We start from the raw sequence: 15,081 nt of genomic DNA on the forward strand, positions 1-15,081 counted from the left end.
TGTTACTGCCAGTATGGGAACCCCACCCCCCAGATCTAGATCAGAGAGTAGAAACAGAGATATACTTCATTCCCACCCATGTGTTGGATTTGGGTCTCTATACACACTCATGCAAGCATGCAAAACCCTTACCCCCCAGATGGTCCAAAGACAAGAGTATGAACTAATGGTGAGAGTGGTTAAGATAAAAGAAATACCCCTACCATATCACTCCCCTCATAAAGCTCAACCCAAACTTGTTATCTGCATTGGATCTGTGATTCTGGACTGATCAAGTCCCTTCTTATGCTTCTTTTCTTTCATACTTCTGTTGTTGCATTTGTTCTGCCCAGCCTTAGACCAAAGACCCTGCTCTAGTCTTCATCAGCTCAACCTTCAAACAATTTGCTTTTCTGTTCAAACTGCTGCATTCCTAGATTCTGCAGCATCAAACTCTTCATAAACTATTGTTCTTGCTTTTCCAAAGTAGTTTCCAGCCCAAGCTTCCAACAATGGCCCCTTTTGTCATCATTATCATGAGCTATATCAGGACTGTCACTACAAAAAATCATCTTCCACCAGGGTCCCATCTTCTGTTCTGATTATTGTCAACTGGAATGAAATCCCTCCTTGGGAGTGATGAGAAGTGAGGGAATCCTTCCAGGCTTAAGATGTATAAGAAACCTTTAGGGAGTGCACTCACCCTTCTATATACAACATTTTGTCCTTCACATTTGTCAAGAAGCCACTGTGCAATACAATTCACTCTCCTGTCACATTTTAACCATTCAACTCTCAGTCCCTGCTCATCCCCATCAACCCTCACCTGCTCTCCCTCAATCTGAACCCTTCCCAAGCCTCTTTTCTTACACCAACTCAAACATTCCTTCAGCATTATCATCTCCATATCCCTGTCACCAGAATATACTCTTGCCATAACAAACTCCCCCTTAGAGTTTCTAATCATAAAGCTGCAACTCCCCTTCTTTACAGCTGTGTTGATTTTTATCCAACCCTTTGGTGGCTTGCACCAGCTTGCTTCTCTTACTATCTTGCTACATTTGAACAAATCAGCTCTCCTCAATATATAGTTCCAGTTAGGAGGAAATGGATCCCATGATGGCCATTTTCTCATTATGCAATCCACCATGTCTCTTGTGACTTTGAAGATTATCCTGGCCCTAGATGGACTTTCCTTTCCATACTTGCACTGGTTGTAATGCACCCATAATTCCCATAAGATCACCACTGGCAATTTGTGAGTTAAGAATCTGATCATTCTATTTCTAGGTTTTTTCTTCCACCATTCATAGCACAACTGTTTGACTCCTCTTATCTGAATGTTAAATCCCAAAGATCTTGCAAAGTATCCCCAAACTTGTGATGCTGTGGATCTTGTGTAGAAAATATGTTGCAAATTATCCAACCCTGGATTTGGGCAGCAGTAGCACCTTGAAGCAAGTTGATATCCAAATCTTCTCAGATTATCATCAGATGAGATTTTCCTTTTGAACACCCTCCAAGCAAGGAAGGACATCTTCCATGGCACTTCTTTTGACCAACAAGGTTTGAACCAAAATTCCCTTTCATGTTCTTCTTCTCCTTCCTGGTCTACAATCATCTTTTTTGCAGAAGCTAATGTAAAATTCCCATTGACATTCAATTTCCAGAATGCAGTATCTACACAATCTTCATTTNCTCATGCAAGCATGCAAAACCCTTACCCCCCAGATGGTCCAAAGACAAGAGTATGAACTAATGGTGAGAGTGGTTAAGATAAAAGAAATACCCCTACCATATCACTCCCCTCATAAAGCTCAACCCAAACTTGTTATCTGCATTGGATCTGTGATTCTGGACTGATCAAGTCCCTTCTTATGCTTCTTTTCTTTCATACTTCTGTTGTTGCATTTGTTCTGCCCAGCCTTAGACCAAAGACCCTGCTCTAGTCTTCATCAGCTCAACCTTCAAACAATTTGCTTTTCTGTTCAAACTGCTGCATTCCTAGATTCTGCAGCATCAAACTCTTCATAAACTATTGTTCTTGCTTTTCCAAAGTAGTTTCCAGCCCAAGCTTCCAACAATGGCCCCTTTTGTCATCATTATCATGAGCTATATCAGGACTGTCACTACAAAAAATCATCTTCCACCAGGGTCCCATCTTCTGTTCTGATTATTGTCAACTGGAATGAAATCCCTCCTTGGGAGTGATGAGAAGTGAGGGAATCCTTCCAGGCTTAAGATGTATAAGAAACCTTTAGGGAGTGCACTCACCCTTCTATATACAACATTTTGTCCTTCACATTTGTCAAGAAGCCACTGTGCAATACAATTCACTCTCCTGTCACATTTTAACCATTCAACTCTCAGTCCCTGCTCATCCCCATCAACCCTCACCTGCTCTCCCTCAATCTGAACCCTTCCCAAGCCTCTTTTCTTACACCAACTCAAACATTCCTTCAGCATTATCATCTCCATATCCCTGTCACCAGAATATACTCTTGCCATAACAAACTCCCCCTTAGAGTTTCTAATCATAAAGCTGCAACTCCCCTTCTTTACAGCTGTGTTGATTTTTATCCAACCCTTTGGTGGCTTGCACCAGCTTGCTTCTCTTACTATCTTGCTACATTTGAACAAATCAGCTCTCCTCAATATATAGTTCCAGTTAGGAGGAAATGGATCCCATGATGGCCATTTTCTCATTATGCAATCCACCATGTCTCTTGTGACTTTGAAGATTATCCTGGCCCTAGATGGACTTTCCTTTCCATACTTGCACTGGTTGTAATGCACCCATAATTCCCATAAGATCACCACTGGCAATTTGTGAGTTAAGAATCTGATCATTCTATTTCTAGGTTTTTTCTTCCACCATTCATAGCACAACTGTTTGACTCCTCTTATCTGAATGTTAAATCCCAAAGATCTTGCAAAGTATCCCCAAACTTGTGATGCTGTGGATCTTGTGTAGAAAATATGTTGCAAATTATCCAACCCTGGATTTGGGCAGCAGTAGCACCTTGAAGCAAGTTGATATCCAAATCTTCTCAGATTATCATCAGATGAGATTTTCCTTTTGAACACCCTCCAAGCAAGGAAGGACATCTTCCATGGCACTTCTTTTGACCAACAAGGTTTGAACCAAAATTCCCTTTCATGTTCTTCTTCTCCTTCCTGGTCTACAATCATCTTTTTTGCAGAAGCTAATGTAAAATTCCCATTGACATTCAATTTCCAGAATGCAGTATCTACACAATTCCCATTGACATTCAATTTCCAGAATGCAGTATCTACACAATCTTCATTTAAAGTTACTCCAAGCAAATACTGATGTACATGATTTTCATTTAAAGTTACTCCAAGCAAATACTGATGTACATGATTCTCCAGTCCCTCCAACCTCCATCTCCCTTCATACCACAAATCCTTAACCCTATCTTTGGACTGATTTTTCCCTTCACACAAATCCTTAACCCTATCTTTGGACTGATTTTTCCCTTCAATTCCAAACCTTCTAGCTATAGTGGACTGATTTTTCCCTTCAATTCCAAACCTTCTAGCTATAGCACCTTGATTTTTCCCTTCAATTCCAAACCTTCTAGCTATAGCACCTTGACCCATCCAATCATCCCACCACAGATTCACTTCCCCTTCACCAATCTCCCACCTAATCTGTTGTTCTGCCAACTCCCTACTCTCCAACATTCTTTTCCACACCTGTGAATCTCCATATTGCTAAGTCTTGCATACAGGGTGTGCCCTTCTGCAATACTTGGCTTTCAAGAAGTCACCCCATATGGACTTTTGTGATATGAAATTCCACCATAATTTTACCCCAGCTGCTTCTGCCACCACTCTCATACTTGTCAGCCCTACCCCTCCTTGCTGTGTTGGCTTAGCCAAATTTTTCCATGAACTCCAGTGGTATTTTTCTTTCCCATCAATGGTCCCCCAAAAGAAATCAGCTAGCAGTTTTTCAATCTTTTTTATCACTGTCTTAGGGGGACCAATTGCATAAAAAACATGTGTTGGAGTTGCCTGCAAAACAGATTTGATTAAAACCACCTTACCCCCTTGGGATAGGTGTCTATGCTGCCATCCTGAGCACTTGGCAGATTAAGGTTGAAAATAAAAGGACTTTTTTCCTTCCAACATAAATGGGACATCCTAAGTATGTGAAAGGAAAGTCCTTCTTTTGAAACTTAGTCACCCTTTTGACTTTTTCCACTGCATTCCTAGAAGCCTTGGGGTGCATATAGAAGGCACTTTTTTCTTTGCTCACCAATTGCCCAGATTGTCCTTCATATGTCCCCAAAGTTTCCATAATGCTCTGCACAGCACCCCCTTTTCCAGATGTGAAGATAATGCTATATATTTATTTACCAAGTATTATGTTAATAACATGGAAAAATATTTTTAGAAAACAGTTTGAAACCAACCATATTAACTACTTAGGGGGGATTTGCTAACAAATAAGACATTCAAATAACTCAATAAATTGATTTAAAACTCATTATTAAAAATGTCAATGTAAGACAATAGAATATCGTGACGCACTTGATGTATTGAAAAAATGTTGAGACTATAACATTATTGGAATCAATCTTTCAAATTCCGAAAAAGAAGAAATTTGAAAAATATCTACCGTTGTAACATTCATTAATCTTGTATATAAAATACTTATTGTGCATTCTTTAAATATATTAGTGACAATTATAATCCATCTCTCATATATTATCTTGCATTCATAAACTTTGAATTACTGATTTAAATAAACAAATTCAACATTCAATTATATATGCATGAACATTTCCTATATAATCTTGCATTGGATATACTTTGAAATACTTACTTAATAATAAACATTGGGTATTATCTCATTCGCGCAATGCACATGAAAAACTAGTCAACAAATAAACGTCAATGTGATATTTTAGAGATATAAACCGTATGAAGTGTTAAAACCACATCACAAGAGGTGTTTGGCGACTAGTAAAGCTATTATAGTCCGTTTGGTACATCAAAATTCAAATTCTTTAAAATGTGAATTTTTCATATTCGGTAGGTAGCAAATTTTTTCTTTTGAAGTTTCAATTCCATAAATTTGAGAGATTAGAATTCCATTGATTTTCCTTATTATTAAAGTCCTCATCACTCTGAAAAAAAATTAAAAAAATGACCCAAATAGTACAATATTTTTGTCACATATCTTTGTTTTGTAAGGACATTTAAATATTTATGTTAATTATTTCAAATAAATTTGTTTTGAACCAATTGAAAAACAAAATATAAAATCTATATTAATTCATTTCCATAAAATTTAAATTTCATTCCTTATAAATTATTTTGTCACGAATCAAACAAACGGATAATTATTAGTTAATAATATTAGTTGCTAGTTCCCCTGCATAAGTGCATTAGTTGTTTGTATAAATAAGTTTGATAAAATTGTCGGGTAGTTTTAGAGGTAAGTTGTTTAAACATGTAAAATTATAGGATATCAATCAATCAATATACTTTATTATTTTTAATTAATAGTTCAATTTTTTACATATTTATTATGTATGCACAAAAGTTAGGGTAGGTTTGTGAAAACTGAAAAGGATTAGTTTTGAAAACGAGGGTATTGGGTGGGAGATAAAATTGGGAGACGAAGTATGAGAGCCCATAGGAAGCGTTTATCCAGTCAAGGTCACACACTTCATTCACTTGTTATGCCATGGACCCGGGCAATTTATATCGTGGATCAGGGTGCACAGTATCAAAATATTAGGAGGATGAGTTCTGTGTATTCTAGCCAACCGTTCTGTGTATTCTAGGCAACTGTTTTGTGTATTCATGTTAGTAACACATGTTGTGAAGTGTTTGTGCATTCGAATGTTTAAGAGGATGGGTTCTGTATATTTTGTGTCAATATTATGTGTATTCTATGAAGACATTTTGTGTATTTTAGACAACCGTTCTGTATATTCATGTTAGTAACATAGATTGTGATGTGTTTGTGCATTCGAATGTTAGGAGGATGAATTCTGTGTATTTTGTGTCAATATTTTCTGTATTCTAGGCAACTGTTCTGTGTATTCTAGGCAACCGTTCTGTGTATTCTAGGCATCCGTTATGTGTATTCATGTTAGTAACATAGGTTGTGATGTGTTTGTGCATTCGAATGCTAGGATACACAGAATATAAGCCCAAGTATTATCTCTTATGTTCCATGTTTTTCAAATTTCACAATGTTGTTTAAATATTCACCTTTTGTCGTGTGTGTTTTTGTGATCTAATGAACGTGTGTGTTTTTTGTTGTTGTTATATTTTAGTTTTTTTTTAAAAAAAAAAACTGTAATGAGATCCGTAACAATACGTCGTCGTTTCGGATCAGGGTCCACGGTATAACGATTGATGAACCCGGGTCTACCTTGCAAGGTGAACCCTGGTCTATGTTCACAATTTCATAACTCTATATTCATAATTTCATAACCCCGTGTTCACAATTTCATAACTCCATGTTCACAATTTTATAACTTCATGTTTACAATTTCATAATTTCATGTTCACAATTTCATAGTTCTACACTCACAATTTTATAACTCTATATTCACAATTTTATAACTCTGTGTTCAACAGAATTAAAACTCTATGTTCAATAGTATAACTCAATTTTTGAATCTATATAACAAAATTGTGAATATAGAGTTCAAAAGTTGTGAATATTGAGTAAGGTAATTTCGTATATTGAGATCTAAAATTGTGAATATAGAGTTCTAAAATTGTGAACACAGAGTTTTAAAATTGTGAACATAGATCCGAGGTGGACCCGGGCCCATAGCATAATTTGCCGACTTTATTTGCATCACGACTATCTGACTAAATACTTTTTTTTTGAAAGCAAACAACCAAATCGATTAATGAAAAAGTGCAGAAATAGAGTCAGGGGGGACGGAGTCCCAATACAAAGTACTAATCTGCGAAAAGGCCAAAGCAGCAAGAGTATGAGCTATGACATTAGCCGACCTTGGAAGCAAACAAATATCACACTTAGTGAACGACGCAACTACCGCCTTGTAGGCCTCCATGGCGAAACCTGCATACGAGAAAATAGTCGTTATAGATGAAAGATACGATCGGAGTTGGGAGCAGTTCGTGAACAGAGAGACGGACGTTAAGCCCCTGCTCCTAAGCCACGAAAGGGCTTCTCTGCACGCTACCGCCTCGACCATTAATGGAGAGAAGCAACCTAGTGAGCGCCCCGCCATTGCTGCCACGAACCTACCGTCCGCCGAAATGAGAACAGTGCTGAATGGCGCCTTTAAGGTAGCGGAATGGTAACCAGCGTCGAAGTAGCACCTTGCACCCGTCATTACCATTTGCGCTTGAGCGTTCTCTGCTGCAGTTGTGGGCACCGTCTCCGACTCCTGGTAACAATGTATTGCCCTCCATGCATGAAGAGATGATGCGCCTGAAGCCACAACCGCCCTTAGTAATGGTAGACAGCCATCCTAAACAGCAGAGTTCCTCGCACGCCAGAGGTGATATAGAACTACCACAATGAAGCCAATTTGTTCCTCAAGTAAGTCACATAATACAGATGAGAACCACATGCAAAGGGAATCCCTAACAATTGAAGGAATAGGCAAAGCGGACTCATGCCAAACAAGATTAGAAAAGTCACACAAAACTAGGGCATTCATAACATCCTCATGAGCCAAGCCACACATTGGGCATGAGAGGTCTACTTCTACCCTCTTCATAATTAAGTTGGTGGTCATAGGGAGGGTGTCACTTAAGGCTCTCCAGAGAAACATCTTCCATTTGGGGGGCACTTTAATTTTTTACAATGTAGTCCACTTATCAAAATCTCCCGTGCTACTAGAAAAATCACCAATGATGGTTCTATAACCATTCTTTACAGAATAGTAGCCTCTTGGATCTCCATACCAAAACCACGAATCCTCATGGGCAGGGGATAACAAAATTCTAGAAATACGGACCACATCCTCTGGGAAAAAAATATCATTTAAAATAGGGATGTCCCAAGACCCACTTCCCACATCAATCAAACAAGAAACGAATGAGCCCCTTAGGTGCTCATGCATTGGTGTCTGAATCATAGGACTAGGATCATTAGGGAGCTAGGGATGACCCTAGATCAAGGTAGACTTTCCGTTCCCAACTCTTCATTGAACACCACCACAAATTAGATCATGAGCAGCCATAATACTACGCCAGCAGAAACTGGGGCAATGTCCAATTGTAGCATCAATAAAAGAGGACCTAGGATAATACCTTGCTTTATAGATTCTAGCAACCAAAGATTGGGGCTTAGTGAGAAACCTCCAAGCCTGCTTGCCCAACATAGCCAAGTTGAAAGCCCGAAGGTCCTTGAAGCCTAACCCACCAAACTTCCTAGGCACACATAAATGGTCACACGCCTTCCAATGGATTTTCTTCTCATTTCCATATCCCCACCAGAAACGGTTCATGGTTCTTTCAATAGACAGACATACTGATTCGGGGAGCAGAAACACACTCATATAGAAAATGGGCATAGCCTGAGTTACACTTTTCAACAAAACTTCCTTCCTAGCCTACGAAAGCAGCTTTTTATTCCATGACCCAATCCGATGCTTGATCTTGTCCTCAATATATGAGAAAACTGCCCTTCTGTTCCTTCCAACAAAGGGTGGAAAGCCCAAGTATTTACCAAAGTTCGGGGCCTGACTAACCCCAAGCATAGCCACCACCTCCTCCATATGCAGAGATGATGTATTCCTAGTAAAGCAGACACTAGACTTATGATAGTTAACTGCCTAGCCAGACATGCTTTCATATAAATTTAGACAATGTTTAACTAAACCTGCTTCTTGGGCATTAGCTCTAAAGAAAATGAGGCTGTCATCCGCAAAGAACAAATGGGACACCGGGGGAGCTCCCCTTGCTACCCTGCACCGACGAATGGAACCCCCAACCTAAGCCTTCTGCAATAACAACGACAGCCCTTCCACATAGATAATAAACAAATATGGGCACAGCGGATCACCCTACCTTAATCTACGAGATGGGACAACCTGACTACCCTAGGCACCATTAATCAATAAATTGTAGGAGACTAGTGACACAGAGCATAATTAAATCAACCCATTTACTTGCAAAGCCCAAGGCTTCCAACATCTTTCGTAGGAAAGGCCATTCCATCTGGTCATAAGCCTTTGCCATATCTAGCTTTTGGGCCCCCCAGCCAACCTCACCCACCACTCTGTTTCCTGTTGAGATAGTGACCCACCTCTGCAGCAACAAGGATATTATCAGTGATCACCCTATCTGGAATGAAAACACTCTCTAACTCAGAGATTAGATAACCCAACAGAGGCTTCATCCTATTCGCTAAAAGCTTTGCCATGATCTTATATACCACATTACACAACACAGTAGGTCTCAAATCAGAAATAGATTTAGGCACACTCTTCTTAGGGATTATGACAACATTCGTAGCATTTAAGCCCTCTGGAAACAGACATGAATTCAAGCAATTTAACAAAAACTCTGACACATCCCCCCACTACATCTCTAAAGTGTTGATAGAACCCTAGGTTCATCCCATCAGGCCCTAGAACTTTATTAGAGAACATAGAAAACATGGCCGCCCTTACTTCATCATATTCAAACGGGCGAAGCAAGAAATCATTATCAGACTGGGTAATACATGGGGTTACATTATTGAAAAAAAAACTCTACCAGGGTCGACCTAGAAAATTGAAAGATATTATCAAAATAGCTCAACACAACAAACTTCATGAACTCCCTCTCAACCCACACCCTCATCATTCTTTAGCCTAGACAAAGTATTTTTCTTTTTGCGTGTAGAGGCGTACCTGTGGTAGAACCGTGTATTTGCATCAGCATCCCTTAACCAATGTTGCTTAGCTCGCTGCCTCCAGAATGTGTCCTCCTGAGCCTCCAGCCGAACTAACTGATCCTCAATGCGCTGGAATTCCGCCAAGGAGGCAGAGTCCTACAGACCTCTTAGCCTGTATTGGGTCTTATGAAGATGCTTAATCTGTTCATCAAATTTATGGAAGTGGTCACCACCCCATTTTAGAAGTCTCTCCCCACATAGATGCAAACAACTCAGCAAGCCAACTACCCTACCATCCTGCCAAGCATTCTCCACCACACCCCTACACCCTTCATCCAGTAGCCAAGTTATCTCAAACTTAAAGCTCCTACGCACACCACCACCCCTGCTAGAACTGTCACACACACACAAGAACAGAGCTGAGTAGTCATAATTTCTAGTTAATATGTCTTCCACATAAGCCCCCTCTTGTAAGCCACTCCAACTAGTATCAGCCAAAACTTTATCAAATCTCTCCTATATCCAGTTTAATGTACCCCTACCTCTCTCCCACGTGTACTGATAACCCCTCAAAGGGAGCTGAAACAACCCACAATCATCCACTGCCTCCCCAAAACCGCGAAGGAGACCGTCAGGGTGAGGATTGCCACCCCTTTTCTCATGCTGCTACAAGAGATCATTAAAGTCACCAAAGACCACCCAAGGCAAGTCCGATGTAGCAGCTAGGGACAGTAAAAAGTCCCACGCTTCCCTCCTATTGCGCTCTAGGAAACCATAATAACAAGTCATTCGCCAACACGATGAACTAGCAACACTGACCTCCACATCTATGTGATTCTTCGAATAACATGACAATATGGCCGTACAATTCTTCCTCCAAAACAACGCCAAACCACCACTCAAACCAGCACTGTCAATTATTACGACCCAGCACTCAACGTATGCTCACCATTACTAGGAGTCCGTTACACTCACCAGAAGAAGAGCCGTTGCAGCCATAGTATAAGTAGCAGACTTGTGGTAGAGGATGGGGGGACACTTTGTTTATTACACACTATATTATTGTACTGGCTATTGATTGTACTAAGCTAATTATATCAAATATACCCGGTAACATTATTACCGTCAAGTACGTTTTCTCAAAACTCTCAAATATTTTTTACAATATGTCTAGTTCAAGAGATACGGTATATGAGTGGCATTTGAATTTAATATGTTATATTTTTTGTGTACTTGTCATTTAATAATAATAATAATAATAATAATAATAATAATAATAATAACAATGGACATTTTGGAGTTTATACTATTTATTTCCTTTCAATTCTCATGTATACCAAACATTGGAATTGAAATTCCTATAATTTTATTCCTTCCAACCAAACACTGTAATTTAAACTTTGACTTTATTCTCATATTATTCTTTTCCCACCTAATTCTTTCCCTCGAACCAAACGCCCTGTTAATATTTTAAAAAGAGTTAATTCCATTTTTGTTCCTAGATTTATAGGTGACAATCCACTTTTAGTCCTTTTTTTTATTAAAACATCATCATTTAGTCCTAATATTATTGCGGCATGACCATTTTTAGTCCTCTATCAACAAAATCGTCAAAATATCGTTAAATACAAAGACGTTTCAATCTTTTTTATACAAAGTATGTTGAACCGTTATATTTTTTATGTTTATTTTTTTGAAAACATCCATAATTGAAGACCGAAATGCCCTTGAATTTAACGATATTTAAACTGTTTTGTTGATAAAGGACCAAAAATGATCATGTCACAATAATACTCGGACCAAAAGTGGATGTTCTAATAAAAATGGACTTTCACCTATAAATCTAAGACAAAAAATGAAATTAACTCTTTTAAAAATGTATATTTTATTTATAGTCCACACAATAATTTGGCAATAATTGCTAGCCTAGGTAACAAGTCCAAAATAAGTAATTGGGCCTACAGCCATTGGTGGCCCATTTTGAGTCCCTTGGGAATTGCATAGTGTCTGTCCCGCATCAAATTTTATTTGGGAGAAGAAATTTCATTTATCATTTCATGCAGAATCAGCGGCTTCAAACGCCATTAATGTCCACCTATCTCTAAAACTCCCTTTTTATCTTGCTTTCGCATTCAACGAAAAGTCAATTATTGATCCCCACCTCTAAGTCAAATTTTGTCTGCTAATTCCTTCTTCCCATATATACCCCTGTACTTTGGTAAAATGTCAACAATCGCCTCGCATTCTCAGCCGTCCGCCGCCGCCGCCGCCGACAACGTCGCATCATTCGCCATCCGCACCTTCCTGAATCGCCTCTATCATTCTCTCCGTCGCGGGCTCTCTCACCACCGCCCCTGGTTGGAGCTCGTGGAACGCAGCTCCTTCTCCAGGCCAAGTTCCCTGTCCGACGCCACCTCGCGCGTCCGCAAGAACCTCTCCTATTTCCGCGTCAATTACCTAACCCTAATCGCCGCCGTGCTCTGTCTGTCCTTCGCCTCCCACCCCGCCTCCCTCCTCGCCCTCCTTGTGCTCCTCATTGCCTGGCTCTACCTCTACAGCCTCCGCCCCTCCGATCAGCCGCTCCTCATCCTCGGCCGCACATTCTCCGATCGCGAAACCCTATGGCTCCTAATTCTTCTCTCCGTCATCGTCATCTTCCTCACCAATGTTGGATCGCTTCTCATCTCCGCAACACTGATCGGATTCGGCATTGTGTGCATCCACGGCGCTTTCAGGGATCCGGAGGACCTGTTTCTGGATGATCAGGAACTGAATGGTTTTGGCTTATTCGCATTCATCAGCGGCACTGGATCCGCGTCATCTGCCAACGTTCCCGGCGTACCTCCCATCGTCTCCCAGGTCTGATCGATGTTCATGGAACTATTAATCTTCAAAAACCCAAGTCCAAGTTCATATTCATCCCTAACATTTCATTTGATTCATCGATATTCGATACACATTCTATATTGCCTATAAGAGGTTAGAATTGGTTAGGTTTTTGAACGTATTGATGCTTTGAATTCCATATTTTGATATTTTGACTTGACAAAAACTGTGAATTTTTTTTTTTTTTTTGAAAGAGACAAAAACTGTGAAATGTATAGCTGCATTTTGATTACAATTGCTCATAGTTTAATGTTTCGAACAAGATGCGCTTATGGATCAACTCAATAGTACCCTATTATGTAAGCAATAAAAGACTAAATCATCGAGACCGGAGTTATGGACGTGTTAAATGTTATACTTATACTTAAAAATGTAATTTTATACTTATACTTAAAAATGTAATACTAATTAAATGTTTCTTAAAAAAAAGTGTAATATTTTTTATAAAAATGTAACTTTTTATTTTGATATAAAATTATTACATTTTTTATCAAAAGTATTACACTTTCTCATATAAGTATTATATTTTTTTTTTACATTTTTTTTATCTTAATTCAATCGTCTCACGGACATTATCACACACAAGTTTTTACCAAAACTAAAAGAAAGAGACCATGCAATATAACCCTCAGCAATTTCATGGTTACTAAGCATCTCAGACACCAACAAAATTCAGGCAAGAAATTTACAAGACTTTAAAGTTAAGGCCTCTACAGCTAAACATGGGACTTGGTGAAATCTCAAATTTAATATTCCGCATTTGGTTTCTCTCTCTCTCTCTCTCTCTGGACTTGTTTTATTGTCCCGTAGTGTGAATGAATAGAACATGAAGCAAAGAGAAGAAGCAGGCTGGTAATCTGGTTTACAGAGCGAATTAAGCACTATCTTTGGTGTATCGACTCGTCTCCTCTGCCACTTTTGTCCACTCTTTCCCAATTTTTTCAGAATAAGCTGCCTGCAATATCATCAATGCAAATCACATGCATTAGCGAAATTGCACTAATGACATTCTTCAAATATAAGCAGTTAGAATGGTGGGCATGGCAGTCTGTAACTAATTAGAGGTTCCACTAGCCCGTGTACCAGATTTCTTAAAAGCCACCACTTATGTTTTAAATAATGCCCCAGGAGCATGTAAAGAGAAGGCGTCTTCCAACCTGGATAATCCTTTGATTCCTTTCACTTAGAAAGGCAAATACCCTCCATCTAAACACTAGACTCAAACATCCAACTGTTATCTGGAAAACTATATTTATAAAGGACATAAAATGATCAACCAATTTAGCTCTTAGCAATCACCAAAAAAAAAAAAAAACAATTAGCTTAGTTTTTTGGGGTAATGGTAAATTATATTATTATCCCAAATACTACAGATACACAGGGCATAACCCAGTCCAAAAAGAAATACAAGATCCACCATTTTAGTGGTGGAAAACAAAAACCACTAACAGCCTATATTCGACAAGAAGAAAAGCCTATACTGGTAGTTCATAGTCCGGTGGATAGATGCTATTTCATCAAAGGAGAAATAGAGGTACATCCAAGGGACTACCAGATAACTAGGCAGCTCTTCATGTTTAATGGCATAAACCAAAAGGTTCATTGGCCATTATGCCAAAACCTAACAGAAATTTTAGGAGGCAATTGGTTCAAGATTTCAATTTTCAAGTTATCTCAAATAACCCTTAGAATGTGAACAATGAAATGTTATATGCGGTTGTTTAGTTCAAGAGAATATGCTTCAAGGAATATGTGAGATTCCCAAACTCGACTTTTAGTTCATTTTTGTCACATTCATATGAATCTCATTCCTTCCCAAATTTCTTAAGTTATATGAGATTCTCGATCATGTTATATTATCTAAAACTATTCCTTGAACCAAAAGCCCCCTTAAAGCAGGAGGGCAACAGAGCTCCCAGCATGAGAGATTGATGCATTTTGGGGGCAGCATTATTTTCGTAGAACCAAGAAGAAGCAGGATGATGCAACAATAGGGAAGTTGGGGTAAAAAGGAAGCCACTAGGAAGGATTTAGAAAGGTGTGGTTATTTGGAAAGATTATCAATTGGAAAGGATTCAGTTTTTGGAAAACTTATTACCTTATTTTATAGATACTTTCATTATTTAGTATGTTGGAATATTTTAGCATATTACTTAGCTAGTTAGCTTATTTAGTTTATTTCCTATTCTATGAGCTGTATTTTACCCTATAAAAAGGGGAACCAATTCTAATGAAAGGCAAGCAGAATTTTATCCCAGCTAAGGGAATTAGGGAGTTCTGGGGCCTCAAGAAAACCCAGACCAGTTCTGTCTAATTGTCTTTTTTTTTTTTTTTTTTTTTTTTTTTTTTTTTTTGCCAAC

General features: G+C 38.8%; 3 protein-coding genes across 4 annotated transcripts in view; 1 reads left to right on the top strand and 2 right to left on the bottom strand.

The window, feature by feature from the left end:
- Positions 1-396: 396 nt before the first annotated feature.
- LOC116024311 lies at positions 397-1,600 on the bottom strand. The gene is made up of 2 exons (XM_031265205.1): positions 683-1,600; positions 397-498 (listed from the first exon to the last, which is right to left on the bottom strand). The coding sequence occupies exons 1-2, from the start codon at positions 1,598-1,600 to the stop codon at positions 397-399; spliced, it is 1,020 nt and encodes a 339-aa protein (XP_031121065.1).
- A 10,289-nt stretch (positions 1,601-11,889) lies between these two features.
- Positions 11,890-12,962, top strand: LOC116026070 (PRA1 family protein B3-like). The gene has a single exon (XM_031267516.1). The coding sequence runs from the start codon at positions 12,059-12,061 to the stop codon at positions 12,698-12,700; it is 642 nt and encodes a 213-aa protein (XP_031123376.1). The 5' UTR covers positions 11,890-12,058; the 3' UTR covers positions 12,701-12,962.
- Positions 12,963-13,335: 373 nt separating this feature from the next.
- LOC116025628 (sorting nexin 2B-like) overlaps positions 13,336-15,081 on the bottom strand; it is a 6,552-nt gene continuing 4,806 nt past the window's right edge. For both annotated transcript variants that reach the window (XM_031266931.1, XM_031266930.1), the window contains one exon: positions 13,336-13,676. In XM_031266931.1, coding sequence (XP_031122791.1) covers positions 13,596-13,676 — 81 coding nt within the window. In that variant the 3' untranslated portion in view covers positions 13,336-13,595. The remainder of the gene's footprint in view (positions 13,677-15,081) is intronic.

This window comes from Ipomoea triloba, chromosome 7 (genome assembly GCF_003576645.1).
Source record: "Ipomoea triloba cultivar NCNSP0323 chromosome 7, ASM357664v1".
Taxonomy (NCBI): domain Eukaryota; kingdom Viridiplantae; phylum Streptophyta; class Magnoliopsida; order Solanales; family Convolvulaceae; genus Ipomoea; species Ipomoea triloba.

What these genes read in the sequence shown, in the direction of transcription:
- LOC116024311 (XM_031265205.1), bottom strand. Translation starts at nt 1,600, where the DNA reads ATGATTGTAGACCAGGAAGGAGAAGAAGAACATGAAAGGGAATTTTGG. An exon ending in AAAATGTTGTATATAGAAGG is followed by an intron (nt 499 to 682) that starts GTGAGTGCACTC and finishes TGATGACAAAAG; the next exon opens with GGGCCATTGTTGGAAGCTTG.
- LOC116026070 (XM_031267516.1), top strand. Translation starts at nt 12,059, where the DNA reads ATGTCAACAATCGCCTCGCATTCTCAGCCGTCCGCCGCCGCCGCCGCC.